The following is a 27,270-nucleotide window of genomic DNA, read 5'->3' as shown; positions in this document are numbered from 1 at the left end:
GTTGTATTTTTTCCTTGCTCGTCTCGTCGACTGGTTCTCCGCCTTAATAAAAAAAAAAGGGGGGGCGATAAACGCATTTTAATACACCAAATTACTTTATATCGGTTATCACGAATTCAAATATTACTCTGTATCGATACATAATTTTCTTTACGTCAACAAGGCCGACCAATAGCCGCTAGATTTAAACATGGACGTTCCATAATAATATAGAATAGAAAGTCCGATTTAAAGTAATTAAAATTAAACTAAGGACTGAAAACCCTTGGAAAACCTCTTCTACTTTTATTCTCATTCACTGATTTCCAGAGATATTTAGTCTCGGTCATTTCTTAAGTTTAAAAAAACTGAAGTCAAGAAACAATTAATTATTAATAAAAGAGGGACGAAAGATACCAAAGGGACAGTCAAACTCATAAATCTAAAATAAACTGACAACGCCAAGGCTAACAATGAAAAAGACAAACAGACACACAATAGTACACATGACACAACATAGAAAACTAAAAAATAAACAGCACGAACCCCACCAAAAACTAGGGGTGATATCAGGTGCTCCGGAAGGGTAAGCAGATCCTGCTCCACATGTGGCACCCCGGGGTCGTGTTGTTTATGTGATATAACAAATCCGGTAAGTAGTCTGATCGGTGCATTACGTTTGCGCGCATTACCATTACATTTGCGCGCAGCTTTTGCTTACATTTGCGCGCATTTTTTTTGACAGGTAAACTCAGGTAAAATACATGTCATAATACTTTATTATTTATTAATTTGTTCATTTATTTACAAGTATCAGTACCACTTCCGTTAGTCTAAGTCTCCTAAGGCACCTATTTTGAAAGAATCCAATCAATAATATTTTAGGGAAAATACAGGTCATAATACTTATTTATTTATCAATTTGTTCAATTATTTACAATTATCAGTACCCCTTCCGTTTGTCTAAGTCTCTACTTAGGCAAGAAAAAAAGGAAATAAAGCCGCATATTTTTTTCGATTTTCAGATACAATTCAACAAGTCAAAGGTGTAGACAAAAGTTTAAGAAATCTGTGACATAGCCCATTTATCATAACTTGAACTTAAGATATAACGGGGTTTTAAATTGATTTTAGAATTCAATATGACCAATATATAATTTGAATTAACAAACTATTTTCAAAATTAATAATTGATAGTCATATCTATTATGAAAATACCAATAAAGTATAGTCATTTATAATTTAATATATATGAATTAATTTTTTTTACCTGAGATTACCTGTAAAATGAATGCGCGCAAATGTAATCAAAAGCTGTGCGCAAACGTAAAATATTTTAATCCCCAAATGCGCGCAAACGTAGTGCGCCCAGTCTAATTCGGTAGGTCACATTCATGAAAGGGAAGGGGATTGCAGTTACGACGCAAGGAACATATCCGATATCATTTGTGAAACGGTTATTTCATAACGGTCAACCAAATCGTGATGGCGTCCGTAAAATTTACGAAGGGATGATTTCAACTTCACCATTTGAAACTCTTGATTTAATAGCTTCCTTGTGAGCAGCAACCCTCTATCAAGAAAATAATGATAGGAAATGCTAGCACGGGAATATCGTATCAATTGGGAGATATATACCCCGTATGCAGGTGCTGCTGGAATGTTGCTACTTAGAAATTGAAAGTTCATAATTGGAAAGCTGTGAATTGAATTATTTAGTGAAAGAACATCATCTATATAGCGGAAAGTAGAGTTAAAAAGGATATTGCTAACTTCTTGTCTTTCTTCCTTAGAAGTACCTGCATGAAGTCTGCCTCATGCTAATAAAGAAACAAGTCGGCAAGTAGAGGGGCACAGTTTGTTCCCATTGGAATGCCGACAGTCTGTTGAAAAACACGTCCTCTGAACGTAACAAATATGTTGTCAACCAAGAAATCAAGCATCTTGATAATATCGGTTTCAGAGAATTTTTTGTTTGAATCAGAATGATTCTTTACAAAGTAGAATTTATCCCTCCATAAGACAAGATATATACTTGTATCTACGTTGGCCATTCTTTTTTATGAAGCAAAGCAATACCAACTCTTTCAATTTGTCTTTTAGTTTGGAATGTGGAATACTTGTGTAAAGAGTAGAAAAGTCAAATGTTTTAATACTGTTACGCGATGAAATAGAGTTAGATTGTATGTACTCTAAAAGATCTTTGGAATTTTTAAGTATCCACATCTGATTCACGCCACCTCTAGAATAGGCAGATTCACAATAACTTTGAAGCTCGTCTTTGATTGCTGATAAAATAGATGTTAATAATTTAGAAAGAGGTTTCGTGGAGCACTTGGAAGACCCAGCAATATACCGTTGTTTGTAAGGACACTTATGTAGTATAGGTATCCAATACAGTGATGGAAGATCCAGTTCTTCATCTTTGGTTGAAATTTAATAAGACTCTAGTAGGATTAAGTAGATATTCTAGATTGTTTTACGAGTCGTTAAACTGACTGAAGGGTTTTAACTTGAGAGAACTTATTGGTAAAGGGCCAGTTCATATACCTACACTAAGCGTGCCCGATCACATAAACAAACTTGAAACTCGGACTTCTCTTTAACTGAATTTTAATGTGCGTATTGTTATGCGTTTACTTTTCTGCATTGGCTAGATGTATAGGGGAGGGTTGAGATCTCACAAACATGTTTAACCCCGCCGCATTTTTGCGCCTGTCCCAAGTCAGGAGCCTCTGGCCTTTATTAGTCTTGTATTATTTTAACTTTTAGTTTCTTGTGTTTAATTTGGAGTTTAGTATGGCGTTCATTATCACTGAACTAGTATATATTTGTTTAGAGGCCAGCTGAAGTACAGCCCTCAATGCAGTTATAACATCTTAACTGTCACAACCTTTGGAAATTTAAAATTGTGCCAGTTCACATCGAAAATAACTATTTTCATTTGGCATATCTTTGTAATCTTTGCGCCGTGTTTGGAAATTTTAAAATTGTATCAACGTCTGTGGTGTTCGCTTAAATTGGATAAATTTCGAGATTTAGAAAAAGTTTCTCAGTTTGAATATTTTTACATGATTCATTTGACATCGTGCTTTTATTGAAGAAGGATATCAGTTATCCGAAATAATAATATTTGTTCATTTAATGGTGATGTTGTACCCTTTTTGACTTGTTATATATATATATATATATATATATATCGAAAATAACTATTTATATATATTTAAACGAGTCTAAATTGAAAACTACGTTCAAACCTATGATTGCGTTGGATAAAAACCGCAATTTTTATACGTGTGCATGTAAAACAAATTTCGTTGTAGAATGGTTTAAAACAGCACAAACAAGAGTTTCCAAAAGACCCAAAAAAAGTGAAAAAGTATATTTAAACAAAACGCATTTGACTAACAGGTCGAACAACTGATGTTCTTTAACTCTGCTGACTGCCATTGGCGATTGCCAAATAAAATTGATCACAAGATGTAACAAAATGGATCTTAATATAAATTTAATACTAAACAGAAAAAAAAATTAACTTGTGGCCACGATGTTATGCCACAAACATACGGTGTCAATATTTTTTTAGTACACCAGATCCGTATTTCGACAATAAATGTCTCTTCAGTGATGTTAGGGATCGAAACGGTATTTGGAAGGCCATATAAAAAGTACCCTCATTTTTAGATAGACTCTTGAATTTTAAGAGTCAATATAGGATGAACGGATCATATAAACCAGAGGGGAAAAAATCATACAAGCCCAAACGAAAAAAATATAAACGAGTCTAAATTGAAAACTACGTTCAAACCTATGATTGTGTTGGATAAAAACCACAATTTTTATACGTGTGCATGTAAAACAAATTGCATTGTAGAAGGGTCTAAAAACAGCACAAACAACATTTTCCAAAAGACCAAAAAAAGTGAAAAAGTATATTTAAACAAAACGTATTTGACTAACAGGTCGAACAACTGATGTTCTTTAACCCTGCTGACTGCCATTGGCGATTGCAAAATAAAATTGATCACAAGATGTAACAAAATGGATCTTAATATAAATTTAATACTAAACAGAAAAAAAATTAACTTGTGGCCACGATGTTATGCCACAAATATACGGTGTATATATATACAACTCGTCTTAACATCAACCCAACAATGTTAGATTGTTAGCTTTCGCAAATTGTTTGTTCTTCCCTCACCGGGATTCGAACCCATGCTACTGAGATATCGTGTAAATCTGTTCTAGAATTGTCACTGGCTCAGACGTGCTTATATCTATCTATATATATACAACTCGTCTCAACACCAACCCAACAATGTTAGCTCTGTAAATTTGCTTTCGAAAAATTTTTGTTCTTCCATCGCCGGGATTCGAACCCATGCTACTGAGATATCGTGACACCAAATCGCCTGTTCTGAAGCCATCCAACTAGACCACACGACCACCTGGGCTTCACAAAATTAAAGCTTTCGGTGTCTGTGTGTTTATTACCTTTCCTCGTGAGTTTTAATCTAGCGTCATACTACAGTACATGATATATATTTACATATCTAACATTTGTTGGGTTGATGTTTAGACGATTTGTATATATATGCTAAAATGTATCTTTGTATCCAAAAATGTCCTTCGCCTATATAATTATTAACCCTCTTGATTATCAAAACAAAAGTCAAAGTAATTATAGTGTAATTAAGTTGATCTATTAAGCGGAGTTAAGAGGGATTGAGTTTGGCCTTAAAGTGTGATTAATGATCATACATAAATATGCTTTGATGTGGTCGCAACTATAGTGCCAATATATCGGAAACCTTGCATCAAGCCGGCAAACTGTTTTGCCGGAACGTTAAAAATAACTGCGATGGAGATATATTAATAGTTTTAATCATGTCATTACAGTCCCAGTAAGTTCATCTAAACGATACGAAAATGTGGTATGATTGCTAATAAGAAAGCTCTACACCATACAGGGACTAAATGACATAGAAGTTAACAAGTAGCATGTTTATTTACTAAAGAAGACTTTATATGAGTAGCGGCAAATAATTCAGAATTAAAAAATTTCTGTGTTGTGATGTTAAACTATTGTTTCAGGTAAGGGTGAAGATTTGTACCTTTTAAAACGTTTAAACTCGCGGCATTTGTTTGCGCCTGTCCTAAATCAGGAACTTGGTGTTTAGTGGTTGTCGTTTGTTGATGTGTTTCATACGTGTTTCTCATTTCTCGTTTTTTTAAAATACAGATTAGACCGTTGGTTTTCTCGTTTGAATGGTTTTACACTTGTCACTTTCGGTTCCCTTTATAGATCTTTATACCTTGCTGTTGGGTGTGAGCAAATGGTCCGTGTTGAAGACCGTACTTTGACCTATCATGGTTTTCGTTTACAGATTGTGACTTGGATGGAGAGTTGTCTCATTGACACTCATACCACATCTTCTAATATCTTCATAAGAAAATCTATCTCAATAATAAATACATTGATTACTTTAAAAGTACGATGGTCCTTATACATACTGGAACAGTCCTTATACATACTGACACGGTTCTTACATACTGACATGGTCCTTACATACTGACACGGTCCTTACATACTGACACAACCAGGATCCAATTAACAACCATTGTAAGTATAACTAAAGTTTAGTGAAAATGAAGTGTTATTAAGTATGTGCCTGTCCCATGTCAGGAGCCTGTAATTCAGTGGTTGTCGTTTGTTAATGCGTTACATATTTGTTTTTCGTTCATTTTTTGTACATAAATAAGGCCGTTAGTTTTCTCGTTTGAAGTGTTTTACATTGTCATTTCGGGGCTTTTTATAGTTGACTATGCGGTATGGTGCTTTGCTCATTGCTAAAATCCGTACGGTGACCTATAGATGTTAATTTCTGAGTCATTTTGGTCTCTTGTGTAGAGTTGTCTCTTTGGCAATCATACCACATCTTCCTTTTTGATTGTAGAACATTTATGATTAATCAAGAGGATATCAAAACTTTTGAATTAGACCAATTCACCTTTATCATATAGACATATTTAATAAGAATTCTGCAGGTATATAGCCAAACTTCATAACCAAATTTTTGATTCAATGAAATAATTTTGTAAAAAAAAATTCACCGGGGTAACAAAGTCATGACATAATGAGTTACTAGTGAATATAAAGTTTTCCTGTTTGAATTGTTCTACACTTGTCCTTTTTTGACCCTTTATAGTTTGCTTTTCGGTGTGAAAGTTGAAGTCCGTACTTTGACCTATGCGGGTTAACTGTTTATGCATTGTGACTTGGATGGAGAGTTGCCTCATATTAAAATACAAAATACGAATCTTACTCCAAATCATCTACACAGTTTGAAATGACATGCTTGTTTGTGATTAATGTGGTTTATTGTACTGTCCAATATATTTGATAATTCTTGCTATGTTTTTTGTAGAGAGTTTCAGTTTCAGGTGAAAAGAAATCGAGAACGTTGAAATTTCCGAATCATGAAAGAGCCTGTAATAGATGATAACAATACCCTTTAGCGCTACATCAATATCACTTAGGTTCCTATATTGTAACGAATTAACAAACGTAAAACACAAACTAAAAAAAAAACCAACAGAAAACTATGTCTTGCTGTTCATGATTCAGATGTCGCACTCGCTACATTGATCATGGTAAAATATCCTTCGACAAAGCAATACTACTTCCCCAGAAGATCTTACGATAAAAACATGTAATTGAATTGTTAAGGAATATTTTAGACTAACGATACATTTTACACATACGATTTTTTGTGTAAAGAGCTACAGGTTGAAAGTGAGCAAATATAATTTTACTCCGCGTTTGATTTATGTGTTACTTTCACTGAAGACAAACAAATCTATCGGAAATCTGAACATAGATTAAACCCTCCTTCAAAATATTCAAACTGCAATACAAGGTTGATCCTTTTTTTAATTTTATATAGAACTCAATGATATTACAAATATGATTACAGCAATAGAATGAGACAGTTTCCATCTTGACAAAACATGAAAATATCACAAAAAATTGTGGCCTTAATTTGTTGTATTGCTCTCTGTGATTTCAAAAGTTGTTGTTGCTTCATCGTAAATGACACTGTGTGGATGTTTGCTGCCACATTCACCATTGCAGATAGCTGTTGATATAAGAATACATATCATACAAGAAGTTTAATATTGCAATATGTCAATGCAACTGTCCGAATACAGAAATCTCATTTATAGTTTCCGTATTTCTCGTTGTTTTTGTTTATTTAGAATTGTACTCTTCTGTGTTGCTATCTTACATTTTAAATCAAGTCAGTATGGTTTTTGTATTTATGTACGCATTTATTTATCTGTTTCTAAATAAAATATTTAATACACTAAGTACGGTTTTTTGTGTGGGCAATATGTTGTGACCAGCGAAAAAGCAGCATTTTATTATTTAGGAATTTCATGTAAAATTCCAAATTTTGATATTCTAGAGTTTAATTATTTGTGTTTTATAATTATTTGTAATTTGTCTTTTCGATTCTATTGACATTTCATATCCAGGACTTAGAACACTTTGCTTTGATATGCAATTTGATTCTCTGTTTGGACATTGGAAACAGGCCTTAGTTGTTTTAGTTTCCTATGTCATTTGGTCTCTTGTGGAGAGTTGTCTCATTGGCAACCATACATCATTTTTTTTATATTATAATGTTATATAAAAAGTTACCAATTTTAACGGTATAATTTCCAGGCATCCATTCTTCGCATGGTCCTTGAGTGGGGTCACAGTTAGGATCTGGTTGAGCTTTTAGTTTTACTGACTGAGGATACGATCCGGCGTCCGCCAGTTCATGCAAAAAGGAACCCTCTGAAGAAAACATGTTGGTTTATACATTGTAACTCATATTCATCTGACATTTTGTTTATTATTCTCGTTTGTACAAAATTCTTAAGTCTGAAATTACATGTACCAGAGACTTTTAGCTCTTTCAACCGTACTTTAATATATAAATACTGATTCGGACACTCACTCACTGGAGCATTTAAATTAGTAAGTTCCTGCGTTTCATTGACTGAATGAAAAAATAATCTTGGGTTCACCATAATGGAATAAGTAATTTTTTTATATTTGGATCAATTAGATTGACCAGCGAGCACAGACATTTTTTTTTATTACAACAACATTTTCAATGACATGTAATTCAAATAATTCCGTATTTACATGATCTTACATGACTTACCCACTGGAATGTGATCTACTGTTTCTACTTCTAAAACAATTTCGCCGGTGCCAGTGCCGTTCACTGAGACATATGTGAAGTCAATGGAAAACTGTCCTGTAATATTACAATATACATATATAAACGAGTCTAAATTGAAAACTACGTTCAAACCTATGATTGCGTTGGATAAAAACCGCAATTTTTATACGTGTGCATGTAAAACAAATTTCGTTGTAGAAGGGTCTAAATACAGCACAAACAACATTTTCCAAAAGACCAAAAAAGTGAAAAAGTATATTTAAACAAGACGCATTTGACTAACAGGTCAAACAACTGATGTTCTTTAACCCTGCTGACTGCCATTGGCGATTGCCAAATAAAATTGATCACAAGATGTAACAAAATTGATCTTAATATATATAAAAAGTAAAAACACAAAAATACTGAACTCCGAGGAAAATTCAAAAAGGAAAATCAAAAATCAAAAGGCAAAATCAAAAGTCCAAACACATCAAACGAATGGATAACAACTGTCATATTCCTGACTTGGTACAGGCATTTTCTAATGTAGAAAATGGTGGATTGAACCTGGTTTTATAGCTAGCTAAACCTCTCACTTGTATGACAGTCGCATCAAATTCCATTACATTGTCAACGATGCATGAACAAAACAAACATACTCAAAGAGTAAAAATGTCAAAAATATATGTTACAAATTGTTAGCCGATTGCCAATTCTATAAGTAATTTAACCAAACTGTTACAATCTTGCATGACTAGCGAACCTTCTCTCCCTTCTTTCATATACATTGTATATCCATAGCAAATAGACAACAATAAATCACTTCTTTCTACATATTTTTTTACCTGTGAATGTATTTCAAGAGAACAATTTGTGCTATTCAGTAAATTTCAGAAAATAGGGCATGATGACAAAACTGGCAAATGTGACCATTTGCATTAAGAGATACACCAATAAGGGAAGGTAATCCAGACAAGTCTGTTTAAATACATGAAATAAATAAGAAGAGTCATTACTCCAGTATTTTGATAAAATGTTTACACTTTTGTACTATAAACAAATGTCAAAACATATGATATATTTATAACATTACCTTGAGGTCCAGATTTAGGAGTGACTGAAAGTTGAGTTATTTTTGCATCACCATCATCTTTAACGGGACAGAGATTCATCTCTTCACAGAAATAAATTGGATCTAAGTCGGCCCTGCAAAATTAATGGGAATTAGTTGATTAAAAAACATGCAGATGACTCTACATTAGTATCTCGGATGTTATGATAGTTCCTCACTTTCTGACAATATTTTCGGACAAATACACTTTTTTACTTTCCATGCTACAAACTACAATTAGAATAATAAAAACCCTCAAAGACGATTAGTTATTACTTACCCTTCCTAAACACACACGGCGACGCTCGTCGCGTTTTTTAATTAGGATTCAGTAGGCCCCAGTCGGTAAATAGGGCTACAGTAATCAGCTTGTCCGTCCGTCCGTTGGTCACAAATCATTTCGGTTCTGTAACATTAAACTCCCTTGTAGTACATTGATGAACGTGTCATGATTATTCACCACTACTAAAAAGTGTATTGCTGTAAGTTTAAATCGCTTGGAGTTCGGTATTGAAACTGTCAATGATTATACCCGGTATTCAATACTACTAGAATGTGTGTCACGCACAGACCATAAACCTCCATGAACAATATGTAAGTTCAACTAAGCTTTACATATTTCTAATTCTATATATAAAAAAAGAAAACTCACTTTTCGATAAGTTTGATGAATTCTTCAATGCCAGCAATATCGCATATGAGATCACATACTTCACCGAGAGCCTGACTTCCTGTTTTCTGTGCCAGAGCACTGCACAATGCTCCACATGTACCGACAACTCCACCCTCTGTAAGCATGATATTTTGAATATATAGACCAATCTTAAGATATATACATCTTTACCTTAATTATTCTCAATGTAGGCTTAAAACACCTGTAAGTTATTTGTGGTAATCAAAACCGAAAAACTTGAAAAATACATTTAACTGAAACAGGTTTGAATATACTAGTATTCACATACTCGTCCGAAGGTATCATTTTTTTATATTTTTTTTTTGGGGGGGGGGGAGTATTTGCACTGTCTCTGTTGTGAAGCTGTATCTCTGATGTGTCACCGGTCTGTCTAATATTGTAATATACTCATACATGTCATACATACATATATAAACTTAGTGCGTCTATCATCCATCTTTTGGTGTCTTTTGCAGTTAAGTTACACAAATAAACTTATTAATTGTACATTTGATGTATTACGTGTACAGGACACAGCTCAAACTTCTAGGTATTTTACTTAAACATTTATATTATACATGCAAATCTTTAGAAGGCTCATACGAAAAAACACTATACGATAACTTCACTATACAAAGTGGGACATAATTTCAAACTTTACTTACGCAGAATCAAATTGAGAAGTGTGTTAATAGCCTGTCCTGTAAATGATACACAAGTAGGACACAGATCAGCACCAACTTTGTTGTGTGGATTTATGTATTCTACTTTCTGAAGGAAGCTGTGTACAACTTTCTGATTTGGTCTATCCCTCAACAGCGACATTGCTGTTGACTGGCAAACCAGCATCAATGCTACCCCTACACAGAATACCTGAAAAAGTTTTTTACCTTTTGAGTCGCAAAAATATTCTGTCAACATTTTATTGGATTTTTTTAAAATCTGCAATCGGTTAAGTTTAGACTTTTTTGAGAAATGCATATAATATAACCATTTACATTTTAAATGGTCTTGCATTGTAGAAGGTTAAACATGACTTTTAGTCCTCGAGTGTATCTTAAGCTCATAAGTCAGTGCTTCAGAACTGACTTGCTTTATAACACACTTTTCAAAGATTTTCCATTGATAATTATTTTAAGAGAAGCTAAGCCTAAAAGGTAGGCAAAGTTCAGCTTAGATGAATTTTGTTAATTTTTTTTAGAGTCTCCTTTAGTCATATAAATAGCTCCAACCTTGGTTTTCAAATGTTTGAATTTGAGCCTTCCGGATAACGGTTAATCTAGAAAAGACATTCGAACGCACAAAATAAATAAAGGTTTTTTTTTTGTTTTTTTTTTATAGTTCTGTTAAAGATTTCTCAGTTTATGAATTTTCTCAATTTAAAAACAGGAAAGAGTGTGTATATTGCTGCATAAAATCTTACCTTCATTTTCCTATAACTATAAACTAAAAAGTGGAACGAATTGTGCAAAGGAATCCCTTTTATAGTTCAAAGATAACATATAATCTTTTGTTTATAGATTCCAAAGTTTCTAGATCTTGAGTTTCAAGGGCAAACATAACTTATCTTAAATTGATATTGAATGAAATTCGGACATCAACAATATAAGATAAAAGACAAGTATACTATGAAATAGGTCAGAAATATTTGAAAAGATATTCGCACGTTTAGAAAATTTGTCTGTAAACGAGGTCAGAATTGTTCTGTTTAGTACATACTGTACGTGTAAGCTAAAAGTATGTACTTAAATTGTACTAAACAGCACTGGCTTGAAAAGGGAAAGATTGAAAGTTCAAATAAAAGCTCTCTAGATTTAGCTTTAGTTTTCATAACAGCTGTTCACGATCATTGCATTTTATGTCCAGACCGATGCACATGCAAACGATGTGTTAAGTTAATGTTCGTTTACGTGACATTTTGATAAGTGATCCTTTGTTCGAGACGGAGTGTAAAAAGTTCAGTGTTCTAATAAAGCCCTCTGTGTGGCATGTCTGAAAAGGAGCAGTGAACTATGGCTTAGCATACAATAAGAAAAATAAACTTATAATCTAGAAGAATATGGCAGGTAGACATTTTGCGCATGCAGATAGTTTGTTTGGCGCAACGTACGATAGTACGAGACGCAAATTAAGTCAAAACTGTTGTTCTTTTAAAGGAGCTGCTGAAATATTTCAGGATCTCCATAATTCGAATTCAGGATATCCATTACTCATTGAAGATCTCTTGAAATATTCCAAGACCTTCAATTTCAAACATAAAACTCGTTTGATATGTAAAATTTTCAAATAGTATGAAATTCAAAACAGTGTAGCTGTGGCCATTGATTGACACATTAAAATCATTCATTGACTGGGGCAATTTAGGTGAACGTTTGTATGTAACGACCAATGCTCACTATGTACTTTTTAAAGACACTTAAACTATGGGGTCACCAAAGGTTCTCAACACCTAAATAAAGTAATTCGAAAAATTAATCAGAAATAACACGATATTTTGATTTATATCAATTATATAAATCAAAACACAAAGGTTATTCCTGATTAATTTTTCGAATTATTTTATAATTAAAGGCGTTAAGAAACCTTTGTTGACCCCACAGTTTAAATGTCTATCGTAGGTACGTCATGAACAGTGGTTGTTACAGACAAACGTTCACGTAAATTGTCCCAGTCAATGGATGATTTTGATGGGTCAATCAATGGCCACAGCTACACTGTTTTGAATTTCATACTAATACGAAACATAAAGTTGTTTTACTCTAACACGTTTGATATGTAAATTTATAGTTCATAAACTGTTCAAATATTTCGTAAAACTGAAGTTGTTTTGATCCGAGCCTAGAATTCCTCAGATTTGCATTAATTAATTGTAAATTTTGGTTTTCAATATGTCTTTCGTTTTTTTATTGATTTTGTCATGAAACTGTAAATTCCAGCGCTTGTCGATGACTCGAATCTAATAGAGACAAAAAGAACGTTTGTCATAGTTAATTATAAACCTTGTATGAGAGTCTGGATTGGAGAGGATGAGCTCTTTGGGTGTTTATACATCCTTTAATTGTACGACAGTCACAAGTTATGACAAGGGTTTATATAGTACATGCAATTTGAATCTTTGGTTAGGCCATTTCGAGTTGTCTTTGCAGTCTTTGTTTATTTTGCTCATTTTCTTATTGAGTCTTTTTTTTATATATTTAAGCACTCCCTTTTCTTTGTTATTTTTTATTTCGTCCATTAATTTTCTATTCTGTTAAGAAAACAACAATCAATATACTTTACCTAGTCTAATTTATTATGTAGACCCACCAAAAATTCTCTTTACAACTTGGACGACTTTCAGTTTAAGACCATTTATTATATGTCTCTGCTTGCACATACCCCCCCCCCCCCCCTATAAAAATCAAATGGTAGCTCCCTAACGGTATTGAAAGATCTTGAAAAAGCTCAAAATTAAAATTATAAACTCCCGCGTAAATCAACTTTTATCACGTGACGATCTCCAAGGTTCCCTCATTTGCATAAAACTGTTTAGACATGGCTGCCGCCATATAACATCGAACACCTGTTGTATTTCTGAACACGCAATCATGTTACTGTTCGATTAATAATATATATCGTTGATTTCCCACGATGGCAGCTACAAGAGATGATTATAAGCTTGATTTAGATAACCGTAAACAAAATGTTTTCGTGACTCAGTTGCACGAAAGGTAAATAATTCATGAAATATTACCCTAAAACCCCTGACAGACAGCAATAATGTTTCTTTTCAAGACAGATCGCTGGCTTAGCAAACAAGAATGTAATAAAATACTGATCATCGGAAATCCCGAGAGGGGACACTAATTCAAACATTTATGATAAGGAATTAGTTTACAAATGATCTGTTAATTTTGTTGCATGCTCAATAGGCAACCGACTTGGTGTGAGTTCATCGCCTATACTGTAATATACCTAATACATTCCATTGATGGAATACAAAAAAGATATGAATTAAGAGCTTAAACTCAAAATGCACAGATCAACCTGCTGAAAATGTGTGAAATAATTGCCATTGGACATTAACTTAGTATTAATCACAATGCACAGGTGCTTGGGTATATGATACAGATATTTTTATGGCCCAACAGCGAAGTTGTCGGTGCCATATAGTTTTACCCTTGTCCGAAAATCCGTCATTCTGTCATTCCGCAACAAACCATTATACAGATTTTTTTCTAAACGCCTTCAGATATTGGGCTGATTTTTTGTAGGCGAGTTACCATGATGAGTTACAGATCAAGTTTAAGTTTTGTTTTGCTCAGCTAATTTTTGCCGAAATTACAGGCTTTGGACTTAGATAAATTGTTGAAAATCACAGTTATACAGACTTTTTTTCTAAACGCCTTCAGATATTGGGCTGATTTTTGGTATGTGAGTAACTCATGATGAGTAACAGATCAAGTTTAAGTTTCGTTCTGCTCAGCTAATTTTTGCCAAAATTAAGGCTTTACAACTCTGAAGATTGTTGAAAATCACAGATATACAGACTTTTTTTCCTATAAGCATCCAGATTTTGAGCTGATTTTTGATATGTGAGACTACCCTCATGTTTGTGTCCACATGTGTTATTGAAATTGCAAATTTTTCAACTTTTTGAGATGGGGCCATTTGTGTCGCTTTGACACATCTCGTTTTTAATTTTTTTTGTTGTTGATTAAGATATTCAATTTTCTATATCTAATTATACTACATATCTATCACTACTGCGCATATCTCACCTAGTTTCGAGTGATTTTACCATTAACTGCAGAGTTGGTTAAGTTAATGTGGATAGTAAAATTGTTTTTTCTCAGAGTTGGTAAAATCACTCCATCTTAGGTGAGATATGCACAGTAGTGATAGATAGTATACATGTAGAAAATTGAATATTTTAATCAATAACAATTTTTTTTTTTTTTATCTGTATCATATACTCAAGCGCCTGTGGTGTAACTTATATGATTATTGCTACTCAATGTTTTATATTTTCTTATTCATATGTTTCAAGCATCACTGAAAAGAAATAATTATTTTAATTATATTACAGTCGATTCCACTTAATTGCATACCGCTTAATAGCATAATTCGGTTAATTGCATACTTTTCTCCTGCACGAAACCATTTCCCATTCACCTAATGTTAAATTGTCCGGTTATATGCATAGCCTTACAAGTAGCATTTCGGTTTATTGCATAGAAAATAATCGCCAGCTAGATATGCTGTGTTAAAACTGACGTGATTTTTGACCGGAAACGGCAATTTGGTAAGTATATTTTACTTGAATGCATCATAATTTTCATTATTATTTCACATTTACTTGTGTGTTATTCAAATAAAGTTTTAAAACAGTATCTTTCGTGTTCATATGATTATAAAAAAGTCCTCGATGTGTACACAGGTAAAGTTTCCCATATTCTAATTTAAGCCTCGAGGTCATAAAAATGTCAATCAGCTGATTGTTGTAAAAACACAACCATTCTATGATCTTCTATCTCAAAAGGTGTTAATTATTGATTGGATTTCAAACATTGTTCATAGATTCCATTTTGGGTGAATTTTTAAAACATTACCGCCTGCTAATTATCGATCATTATCCAATGTGTAATCTCGTAATTCAGCTTGGGTGATCTACATTTATGTTAAATATTACAGGGCTTTTATATATGGTTGAAGAATTTTATACATTAATCTTTTTTTTTTAATATTTTTTAAAAGAAAATTAACTTCTGATTATTATATATTTCTCACTTTCAACACTCGTGTCCAGCAAATAACCCGTGCATGGCCCCATCACCTGTGAACTGCTTTGCATAAACGAAACTAGCGGTGTTAAAGTAACAGTGTCACATCACTGTGTAATCGGTAAATACTGAATATCAAAGGCAGTTCATTGCACAATTATTGTTTACAATGATTATTAACTGTGTAGTATTGTTAAACAGTTTATTTTAAACAAGGTGTAACAATGTAATTTGTACATCTGGGTCATAGAAACAAATCTATTTTTAGAACAATTTTATTTTCGTATCTCAGGTAAAGGAAAAATCGGTACATAAATAAACTTAACAAAATGTGTTTATAATCTTTATTGAAAGAATACACAATGAAATAAAATGTATGACACTAGACAAATAACTTTTATTAGAATAAATAAGCATTCAATATGTTGTAAGTGGACTATGGACGTTCATCTTCCTTCTTTGTTGATCTGCACTATCGATGTTCTTTGACTCCGTAATTTGGCATTTCGGATATAAGCATACTCCGCTTTATTGCATAATTTCGTCTGACAAATAGGCTATGCAAATAACCGGAATGTACTGTACCACCAATTTCCCTAGAATTTATTTTCCATCATGTCCATAGGCCATTTTCAAAACAATTCAACCTTTAATAATAACATTACCTTGATATATGTTTCATAATTATACATACTTATGATTGGATGACAACAATTGGTAGGTGTTCCTGGGAACAGTATACATATGTATCTAACCAGTCAATATACAAAAAAAGATCATTTAGTTATACAGATAATAATTACAATGATTTCTAACTGAAATTTCTCAGAAAAAAAACCTTACTCTTTTTCACAGAGAATTTGAAGATGAGGTCACAGCTTTCCCAGTTGTCAGTGAGTCTGGAGACAGACTTCTGGAAACAGGGGTCAGAACTCTGCAGAAAACTTTGTTATTAAAGAAAGAGGTAGAGGTGGCTAAAGTCGATGCCGACTTAGAAGAAGCCAGGAGACTCTTCAGGCAACGTATGGAAGAATGTGCACAAAGGAGAATACGCATACAAAAGAGAAGGCAGGAGGTATGATTATAGGCATTGTTTTCAATTCAAGATTTAGATGATTGCGAAATTAAAAATTAATGTTTACAGTTTAAACATAAACTTCTATATTATTGCCATTGGGCATTAAGCATGTAAAAATCAATAATAAATCATGATGGAAAAAAATCTTACAGTGAAGTATCTTTTTTTGGATGAGCCAGTTGTTCAAATCTAAAAAATAATGAGATGTCATAAAAAATAGTTCCTTCTCAGAGCAACATATATGGTGACTCCCAGAAAAGTTTTCCAGATAACATTTTAAGTTGTTACTTTTGAAGGTGATGAACTGTTAGATTTAGCTTTTGAAAATGATGGACCATTAAATTTAGGGGATAATAACAACACATTTCAAGTACTCACTCCTTTTTCTATTCTATTAATGATAATTAAAAAAAATCAATTGGATTGATTAAATTTAGACTATTTATTACTGTCCAGGTCTAACTATAGCACTATCATGTTGTGCATTACAGATTAAACATCAGATTGCTGACTGTGATAAATATATCAAAGAGTATGATGCTAAGAGGAAGAGAGCCATTCAGAAATATCAAACAGAAGTCATTTCAAAAGAACAGAAAACACAAGAACTTGAACAATTTAAAATTGAATTGGAGGAGTACAAACAAAGGTTAAATATCATTGATAGTACATCTGGTTTCTAATTTTTTTATGATGCTTTCAAGCTAATAGTATAACCATACTTTTTAAATTTATAATGGGACACAAAATTAAAACAGAAGGGTTAAGTTAAAGACTGTCTGACGATTAATGTTGACAGAATTCTGCTGCTCGAAGTTAATTAATTAACATGAATTGCTGAATTTTACAATTTTATTGATTAACATTATTTACTGAAAGGACAACTTGTATTTACAAGGGAGATAATTCAGTTTAAACACAATATCAATCGTTTTAAAAAGAATGTACTAGTTTGTTCCTACACTAAATACTTGGATTATGGATAAGTCATTTACTTCTGAACATTACACAACCAGTAATCAATCAACTATACATTTTAATTTGGTATTTATATGAATAAAGTGTCCCAACTCTTCAATATTTGGAAAAAGAAAACCTATAGGTAGTCTTGTGGCAGCATGGTAGCCTAAATTGAAGGAGGTTCTGGGTTTGAATAACACCAGGGTAAAATCAAAACTTGAAAAGTAGTATTTGTTGCTACTCCACTCGAGACTCCACTAAGGACTTGATGTTTAGAAGAATGAAAACCTGCAGAATGTTATGAAACAGGATTCATATTCATATTATATGTACTATAAAAAACAAGATCTCAACTTCTCATCCTGAATATATGTATTTTAATCAGCCATCAATTATCACCATCAACAATATCATATAGGGCTATGTTTTCCCTCTTGTAGAGCAAAATTACTATTTGTGAAATTTAAATATTATAAATTTTATAAAATTGATATATATATTTCAGACAAAGATACCTCAGTGAAAAAGTAGAAAGATTTAAAAAGTATTCAGATTATATGATCAGTGTTACAGAGGCCATGCCTGATGGTAAGCAATTACTAAGCATAAACTATTAGAATTTAAAATGCTAATAAAATTGTTGAAGGAGATACATGTTGTTACTCTGAGCAAAAAATTGAAAATTATATTTTTTTTTTAGAAAGAAAACAGTTCATAAAAGAGAGTTCTGAATTTGATAAGGAATACAATGATGGCAAAGAATTATACTTATATGATTTTCACATAATTTTGGTAATACAAGTAATACAATCAAGCCAAGTAAATTACAATTCATTTATGTATCATATGTTTTCTCTGGAAAATAATTAGCAATTGTATGCAGTTCCAATATATTTCCATATTTACTTCTGAATGCAGATTTATTTTTGTACATGCTAATTTGAAATATCCTATTAAATTTAAATTTAAATGTTATATTTTTATTGTTCAATCAAATAACTATCTTCAAAAGAATCTTTCTGGATACGCTATAAAGCAGAGCTAAATGCAGTTTATTAAAAGAAAAGGTTTGCATTGAAATTTTGAAGGAATTACAGTTTAACATACCATAGCCCTAAATTATTTACAAAATTAAAGAAGATCACAAAAAATTACAATCATAGTAAGGATGTGTTTTCCTCACATTGCCATCATATTTTGACTTCAGCTTTTGAAATTATCCTAGACTTTTTTATATAATTGATATGTCCTTTTTTATGTAAAGGCCATTTGGTCAGAACATTATCAGTTTACATTTATTTTAAGTTATATAACTCATCAAATATTAAATGATAATTACTGTAAGTCATCATAAAGAATTGATATTTGATTATAGCACAATCCAGGTCACATTTTAGAGGTATTTATTTACACCTTGGTATAGGTTTACTTTTGTAAAAATAATTTACATTTTAGTGAATACATTTACATAGATTATAATTTTTATTATGCCATTATGTATATATATTAATGAAATAAAGCTATGCTTTTAATTCTTCCTTCCTCTAGCTTATTCATCTGGTATTTGAGGCTCCCGCAGGGTCAAAACGTGCAACCTCTGGGCTTTTTAGAGGCGACTTCCGACCTGAGGGCCTTCTAAAAACGACCTGCGACCTGTAAAATTTGGAAAAAACGACCTGGGACCGACTTCTGTCCTCTGTGTTGGGAAAAACGACCTGCGACCTGTACATTTCCCTTAAAAACAACCTCGACGAATTTTAAAGCGACCTTGGGACCTGAGGGGGGTACCCTGTGGGAGCCTCGTATTTAGTAGGAACAAAAACATTTAAAAAATCCATGTAGATGTAACAGGTCTTATTACAAAACTAATAAACAAAGGTCTTTTATTAGTAGATTTGATATTTATTTTGTGTATATAGTTTTTGGTGTATGATTTTACTATGGATCAAGAAGAGAAGATCAGTTCCTAAGAAATTTAAGTCTGAAAAAAGAAAAATGTGACCCCCTGTCCAGTGTGTCAAATAAGGACATTTTATGAAATTTGTATTAGAAACTACTGCAAGATTGTAATTAGTGAATAAAAACAACAAAAGTGTGCATTCAATTAGTAACTGTAACTCAAGGGTACAGATAATGGGATTGAAATTTTGTTTGCCCTGCATATGATAGTGATGGTGTCATTATGTTTTCTGGTCTAGTTATTCATCAAGTACATGTATCAGAAATTTTTTGGGGGGTCAAGGTAGTTTACCATGATGTTGTGGTCACATCTATTTGAAACTTAGTACATGTTTTCATTTAACTGTGAACTTTTTAGAATCTATGCCAATTTAATATTTTATCTTCAAATCTCTTTCTTTATTGCATCTTTAATTTTTCATATTTTATTCTTTATCTTTATATATGTACAAATATTGTACCGGCATGTGGTGATACAATTAAAGGTACATGTATATCATATTGCAACCATTCTTTTTGCTTAGTGAAACTGTATGTGCTGGATAAAAATTGTAAATACAGTAACTGACTTTATATACTGGCAAAGTAAAAGTGGTATTTTGAGAGTCTTGGACTGTGTTCAGGTCTGTCAGAATCTCTTTAACCTTGTAAGTATATTGTAGATGAAACGCGCGTCTGGCGTATATACAAAATTTAGTCCTGGTATCTATGATTAGTTTATTTAACCTTGTAAGTATATCATAACTTAAAATAAGCAATTGAACGTAATCATCATTGTGTATTATAAATTAATTTTCAGATTATTTTAATTGTTGAGGATAACTCTCACTTTATGTTATTGTGTCATTTTGTAGATTATATAGCAGCCGAGGACAAGGTGAAAGGATTAATGATGAGGCATAAAACCTTGAGTGAATCTAACAAAGATCTTATAGATAACCTAGTCAATATGGGTGATGAGGTTAGTAATTAGATCAATAATTGGCCCATTCCATGCAGGTTTTAATGCCTATGCATAGGTGTTAGATGTCCTGTGGAAAATATTACATGCATAATGCTGATGCAATATATACATATAAGATGCTTTGTTGATTAAGGGAGTTCGCTTCTCAGTTTCAAAGTAATTAACTTTTCAAAACACTAGTTTATATAGATAGGGGGTTATAAAAGAAATCCAAAGAGCAAAACAAATATATAGGTCGCCGTGCTTGTTTTCGAGATATATGCCATTGAAATTTTGGCGGGAAAATATTCTCTCTTGACTTTTCATAGCTTTATCATTGACATGTTGAAGTTCTCAAAAACTGTTAAAAAGTAATTAAAATTTTATAAGACTTTTACAGATTGCTTATCATTATACATGTAAAAGATTTATAAAAAGAAAAATGGGGGTCACCGGGCAAATTTTTTCCAGGCATTTAAATGGATAAAACCAGAGGATTCCAAAAATCTGTCAAAAAATCCAAAACATGACAAGCCAGCTTCCTTAATAACACAGAGTCGATCAATATGGGTGATTGGGATGTATAGTTTCACATGTCTATTTTATGTTTACTCTTTGTTCTGCAAGCAATTAGAATCAGTTTAACCTCCTGCTCAGTGTTAAAAAAGAGTGCTCACTAATGGGAGAAAGAAAGTATTGAGTAAAGTCAGTATTGGCAATATTGTTTTACTCATGAGATAAAAAATTATGTGCTCTTATTTCAACTAAGTTTTTCATAATTTTTAAGAAATGTAATTTTTTTTAAATTTCAATGTCATTTGACTTGAGGAAAAAATCTTGTCAACAAAGGTCTGTATATTCTATGATAAATTATGGTAAATTATTTTTGGACATTAAACATTTGTGTAGATTGAAATGAGAATAGTTTTAACTTTATAATAATTTTGTTTCAGTTGGACACATTACGGCAAGAGTTTGAGAAAGAAAAATCAGAACATGACAAAGTGAAGATGTCTAACAACAGAATATTATCACAACTACAGCAAAAGCATGACAAAACACAGAATCAAAATAAACATGATGAACAAGAGATCATGTTAAATAAAGGAGATCAAAGAGAAAAGGTTTGATTTCCACTATTAAAAGTGCATTTTTTATTTAACATAAATGTCTTAATTTGATTCAGTTCAAACCTTTTTTTGATATTGATTTGTTTAAACATGAAGGCCAGGGTTTTTTAATTTGTTGGTATAGGGATTTTTCCCATAAAAAAGTCGGGGTCAGTCAGTCAGGATAAAAAAGAAGAAAAAACGTTCTTTAATGACAGAAAAATATGCAAAAAAACATATTTCACCTTTTCTATCAATATGCTTGGCATGCTATTTTTGTAATTATTTCTTAAATTCTAGCTAAATTTTTTTGCTCAGCTGTCATAAACATCAAATGACAATTGACATCGTCTCATAATTTCAAAAAAGGGGGGTTGTGTCCATGGACAAAAAAGAAATTAAATTGTCATTTCACAAACAAGAAAGAAAAAAAAACCAGATCCGCATAGCCCTATATCAATTTCAGGAAACTTAGTGATAACATTAACGGTACCAATTTTCCTGCACCAGATGCGCATTTCGACAATACATGTCTCTTCAATGATGCTCGTGGCCAAAATATTTGAAATCCAAAGCTTATATAAAAGATGAATAATGATCTTCAAGCACGAAAACTAATAAAGAAAACATTGCAAACACGTCATATGAAATTGGTCACAAAACAACACATCAGACTTGTCCACTGGAAAAACAAACATATCGGGTTCATCAGTTGCCATGCATTCCCATTTTTTTTTATATCCAATTGGACGATATATTTTTTTATCATCTATGAAACAAGAAATCCAACAAATGATTTGCATATATATAGAGATTAGTACTTTAACTTGACGTCTTCTACATTTGGACAAGTCCATTTTTCATTTTTCTATGAGAAAAAGTATCTTACTGAATGATGACAAATACAGGAAACGAACTTATTGTGTAATGGGTTTTAAACACAGGTTTCGTTCCACAAAATTATTTTTGTGGATAATGCATATAGAGGATTTGTCAAAGTTTTATTACAAACCTACAGGAAATTTGTACATCTATTACATTTATTGCTGCAATTGTTTTGTATCATAAACAAGAACAAAATTGCAAGTGACTAATTCCATTTTGTTCATATATTTTTTACAGCATGCAGATCTTGGTTTGATCGTCATGGCAATCAATAATATGGCTGAAGGTTGTAGAAAATACTATGACCCTCCAGTAGAACAAATGAAGTTTCAAGATAAATTACTGAGAATAAAGGTAAGATACATTAAGTCCTTCCATGCTCGTGTTATACAAAATATATACTGAGTTAAAAAAAATAAAAAACGATTTTTTTTTACTTTTATTAATTAAAATGTATGTTGCTTAACAGTTTTTACTCAGTATATTCAGTCCTGACTTCATGCATATTTGTAATGCCATTTTCCAAACAATGTTGCAATTCATGCTTTGGCAAAAGCATGTAATTTTCACAAAAGAAATTTGTAGGAATATCTAAGACTGTATATATAGAAATAAGAAGCTGTGGTATAAGTGTAATGAGACAACTCCCTGTCCAAAAAGTGAACAATTTTAGGTCAAAGTACAGACTTCAACACAGCGCCTTGGTCCACACTAAACAAAGCAAGCCATTAAGGGCCCTAAAATGACTAGTGTAAAACAATTCAAACAGGAAAACTATTGGTCCAATCCATAAAAAACAAGAATGTGTCCAAAGTACATGGATGCCCCATCTGCACTATCATTTTCTATGTTCAGTGGATCGTGAAAATGGGATAAAATCTCTAATTTGGCATTGAAATTAGAAAGATCATATCATAGGGAACATATTTACTAAGTTTCAAGTTGATTGGACTTCAACTACATCAAAAAACTACCTCGACCAAAAACTTTAGCCTGAAACGAGAAAGACGGACAAACTAACAAACAGATGGACGCAGAGACCGGAAAACATAATGCCAATAAATTGGGCATGAAAAAACTAGCAACAGAAACACTTATGAACCTTCATTAATTTTCTACATCACAAACCATACCAAAAGATAATTAGTATTTTTTTTCTGCATTGTCGAACATTACATTGTCGAACATTATTGAAAATCAGTAATAAAGTATGAGCACTTATATTCTATCTGATGGATAGATGTTTCATTTGACAATCATACCACATCTTCTTATGTTAATATTTGTATTACAGGAACATTTAAAAGACAGAATAGATGTATCAAAAATGGCAGGTGGTGGGAGTACTTTTCAAAGCAGTGGGGATGAAAATAAATCTAGACATAAAAAGAAAACGTAGCTCAAGTGTGTACAAATGTGTGAAAATGTGAGTGAATGACGAATGTTTTGTGCTGTAAAAAAATCACAAGAATAAAATGTAATAATTAGTTCCCATACACTTTATATGCATGTAAATTTTTTATAAAAAAACAAACTAATTCAAACAAAAAGAATTTATTGCTTTTAATGCTGGCATTTAATTTTTTTCCCTGGATTTTTTTTTAAATGTTTTTGGTTTCTTGTTTGATATTTTTTTTTTTTTTATAAAGTTTGAATTTGTCCATGACATTTTGTACTGTAAAAATATTTTAATACATATCAATAATTTTATGGTATATTTGTTGCAGTCATATCAGCACAAGGTGCTAATAAAACAATATGAATGGCCTCATTGACAAGTTTTTAGTCTGTTTACAATTGTTTTGAATATCTTTATTTTATACAAGTTTTCACTTTGTTTAAACAAATTTTATCACAGATTTTGTTATCAGTGTTGTAAATTGTTTTGAAGCTAACCCATAGAACCAAAGATTAAAATGTGCTAGATATAATTAGACAATATTCCTATACCAATAGCAACCCTTTGTTGTTTGAATGCTGTGCAGACTTGAGTATAAGCAATGATGTTTTACTGATAATTTTTTCAGCTTTCTTATTTTCTTAATTTTTTCCAATCTATAAGATAATGTTTTGTGGATTTTTCATTTGCAATGAATTTAAATTCAAAATTTGGAAAAAAAATACCAAAAACAACTTATTTTTTTAGCAAAGTAAAAAAAAGAAGAAAAAAAATCGTTTTCATAATTCTGCTTATGGTTTTTCTGACACTGCCCAAATGTTCTTTTTTCTAGTTCCAAAATTTTTCTTATCTATAAAATTAATCTATGATTTTTTAATAATTGATGATGAAGATGAAAAACATGTTTGTTGTAATAGCATTGGCATTAACTAGTTGTACAAAGTTATATTTTAGAAGATAGAAAAGCTGAACAATCCATTCTTTTTTCATAAATGTCTTACTGTCCATGTCTCCAGCATATATATTCAACAAAAAGGTCAACCATGCATGATGTTCTTTAAGCACTGTTGAAAGTTTGTTGGGTGTTAACCTAATTTCCATAGTTCAGTGATTCACTAAAAATTGTTGACCTATATTATTGTTAACTTAAAATCTAATACCTCTGTTGTGACCCTACTTTTTAGTTTGATGAATGTACTAGTATGATATTGACCAAACACTTTTTATATTATTATTCAGCCATGATCAGCTACACACATGACATTTTTAGTCAACTCAAGAGTATTTAATGTGTAATTAAACATATTGGGAAAATGATAATTATTATGTGAACCAGATGGCATTTATGATATGTGTCTTGTTGTCTTAAAAATATTTCAATCAGACTGAATAAATATAATGCCAATGAATTATTTTAGGAAACGACAAAAAAGTCTTACTAGATAAAGAATTTTTTAAGAGTCATTGATATCAGCTCAAATGAATTGTCAAAAAAATATTGTACAAATGTTGTTATGGACATACCGTAACCTTAATTAAAAATAAACTATATGTAACTATTAAAATTGTGATATATATTATTTTTTATTAACTTAACTTCAACTGTTGTACTTCATGAAAATCTGTATAACTTCATAATTCAGATTTTGAGTGTTGTTTTTTAGTTAGGAATAAATCAATGCAAAACTTTTGTTGGACAAGAAATCCACACTGCCAAAATATCTAAATATATGTCATAAAATTTGCATTAAATTTTTTTTTTTTTAATGATTTTGAATGATTAGATAGAAATAAAAAGCATGAACAACTGTAAGTTTTTGTAGATTAGGAGCTGTTAAAAGACAATGACAATGGTCAGCAAATGGAAACGATCTAACCCTTTCTCTATCATATGTATAACAATGACACTTCTACTCATTGAGCCATGCAAATGTTCCATTATCAATTCTACTAATATTTTTAGGGGGTGAAGAGGGATGCTTAGGTACATATTTCTGTTTAATTCTATTTTTGGCACAGACAGGGAAAGTTGTATTTAATTAAACATGTTTGTGTACATCAAGAATTACAAGTATTTGTGATTTCATCTTGCATTTTCCACTTAACAGTTTCAATCATAATCAATATATTTGTGTAACAACAACTAATACGCAAGACACTTGCCACATTAATTTTTTGTAAGGTGTATTTTTTTTCCATTTATATACTATAAGTACCAGATTTATACTCGTGTTGATGTTGATAAAGACATATTTTTGTAGCAGGTTTTGAAAATGATCAGATTCTTAATTACCAGTTTTAAATAATGTATAAACATCTAATACATGTCAACCTTTTTCAGTGTTATAATTTGCTGTTTCAAAATCTAATGCATTCTGGGTAATATTTTAAACATTATACAGGACAAATCATTGTGATTGACTGGTCATGAAGCAGTACAAGGTCCTGAACAGTGGAATTTAACCTCTTTTTATTTGAAATGCAAACATAGAAAATACCCATAGTTCTTTAGATTATGAAACTGCGAATTAAGAAACTTGAACATTGTATAAAGTCTGATTCCTCTTATCAATGATTTTTTTTTAAATATAATTGGAAATTCTTGATATTGGATGGCTTTAAGTGAACATTTAGAGGTGATTAAAGGAACACCAGCATGAATTGAGGCATAAATTCCATTGAGGACATCCAAATGAATGAATCAATAATTGTTGATCTCAAACAACAGGAACATCTTAGTTGAAAAATAAAATACATCTGGTAGGGAATGGAAAATTTATTGCTGTAATGATAAATACATTTATCTAATATTTACACAATTTGTACAATTTTATCAATACATTGTTATACATATGCCTTAAAAAATACACATGAAAGTCTATTTTGAATTGTTATTTCTAGTCTTTTTATCACATCTCCATAATGCATAAAACAGATTAAAAAGTAATCAAGTTTTCCACTCAGATAGCATCAAACTGTAAGCAAGCTACATAATGGATGTACACAAGATTTAAAACTTAGTCCATTATGTGTACTGTGGCAAACAAAATTAAGCATTAATAAACTACTGTACTGAACCCTTGGAATTTGAAATGAACAGAATACTGTGGATTCATTTTTATTCGTGGTATACCAATTTTCGTGGGTTTCGTGAGTCACAGCGAACATAAATCCAAAAGAAATCCACGAA

At 31.7% G+C, this 27,270-nt stretch overlaps 2 protein-coding genes across 3 annotated transcripts; one reads left to right on the top strand and one right to left on the bottom strand.

The window, feature by feature from the left end:
* Positions 1-6,895: 6,895 nt before the first annotated feature.
* Positions 6,896-11,432, bottom strand: LOC139516602 (countin-1-like). The gene is made up of 7 exons (XM_071306798.1): positions 11,409-11,432; positions 10,651-10,858; positions 9,965-10,100; positions 9,295-9,407; positions 8,199-8,294; positions 7,685-7,825; positions 6,896-7,118 (listed from the first exon to the last, which is right to left on the bottom strand). Exons 1-7 carry the CDS (start codon positions 11,412-11,414, stop codon positions 7,018-7,020), a joined length of 801 nt encoding a protein of 266 aa, XP_071162899.1. The 5' UTR covers positions 11,415-11,432; the 3' UTR covers positions 6,896-7,017.
* A 2,065-nt stretch (positions 11,433-13,497) lies between these two features.
* On the top strand, positions 13,498-26,961 carry LOC139516601 (coiled-coil domain-containing protein 42 homolog). Of its 2 annotated transcripts, XM_071306795.1 has the most exons (9): positions 13,504-13,695; positions 16,603-16,822; positions 17,317-17,474; positions 18,291-18,373; positions 19,161-19,184; positions 20,599-20,705; positions 21,641-21,811; positions 22,919-23,035; positions 23,976-26,961. In XM_071306795.1, the coding sequence occupies exons 1-9, from the start codon at positions 13,616-13,618 to the stop codon at positions 24,078-24,080; spliced, it is 1,065 nt and encodes a 354-aa protein (XP_071162896.1). In that variant the 5' UTR covers positions 13,504-13,615; the 3' UTR covers positions 24,081-26,961. The 2 variants fall into 2 exon arrangements, with proteins under 2 accessions (XP_071162898.1, XP_071162896.1); XM_071306797.1 differs by lacking the exon at positions 19,161-19,184 and having other exon boundaries at positions 13,498-13,695.
* The last annotated feature ends 309 nt before the right edge of the window (positions 26,962-27,270 follow it).

This window comes from Mytilus edulis, chromosome 3 (assembly GCF_963676685.1).
Source record: "Mytilus edulis chromosome 3, xbMytEdul2.2, whole genome shotgun sequence".
Classification (NCBI taxonomy): Eukaryota; Metazoa; Mollusca; class Bivalvia; order Mytilida; family Mytilidae; genus Mytilus; species Mytilus edulis.
This window is presented reverse-complemented; position numbering and strand designations above follow the sequence as displayed.

Excerpts from the sequence above, each read along its gene's own strand:
- LOC139516602 (XM_071306798.1), bottom strand. Across the intron at positions 10,101-10,650 it reads ACTTCTCAATTTGATTCTGC|AGGGTGGAGTTGTCGGTACA; the intron begins GTAAGTAAAGTT and ends TCATGCTTACAG. Across the intron at positions 7,119-7,684 it reads AAATTATACCGTTAAAATTG|CTATCTGCAATGGTGAATGT; the intron begins GTAACTTTTTAT and ends TTATATCAACAG.
- LOC139516601 (XM_071306795.1), top strand. The coding sequence starts at position 13,616 with ATGGCAGCTACAAGAGATGATTATAAGCTTGATTTAGATAACCGTAAA. Across the intron at positions 13,696-16,602 it reads GTGACTCAGTTGCACGAAAG|AGAATTTGAAGATGAGGTCA; the intron begins GTAAATAATTCA and ends TCTTTTTCACAG. Across the intron at positions 17,475-18,290 it reads TTGGAGGAGTACAAACAAAG|ACAAAGATACCTCAGTGAAA; the intron begins GTTAAATATCAT and ends TATATATTTCAG.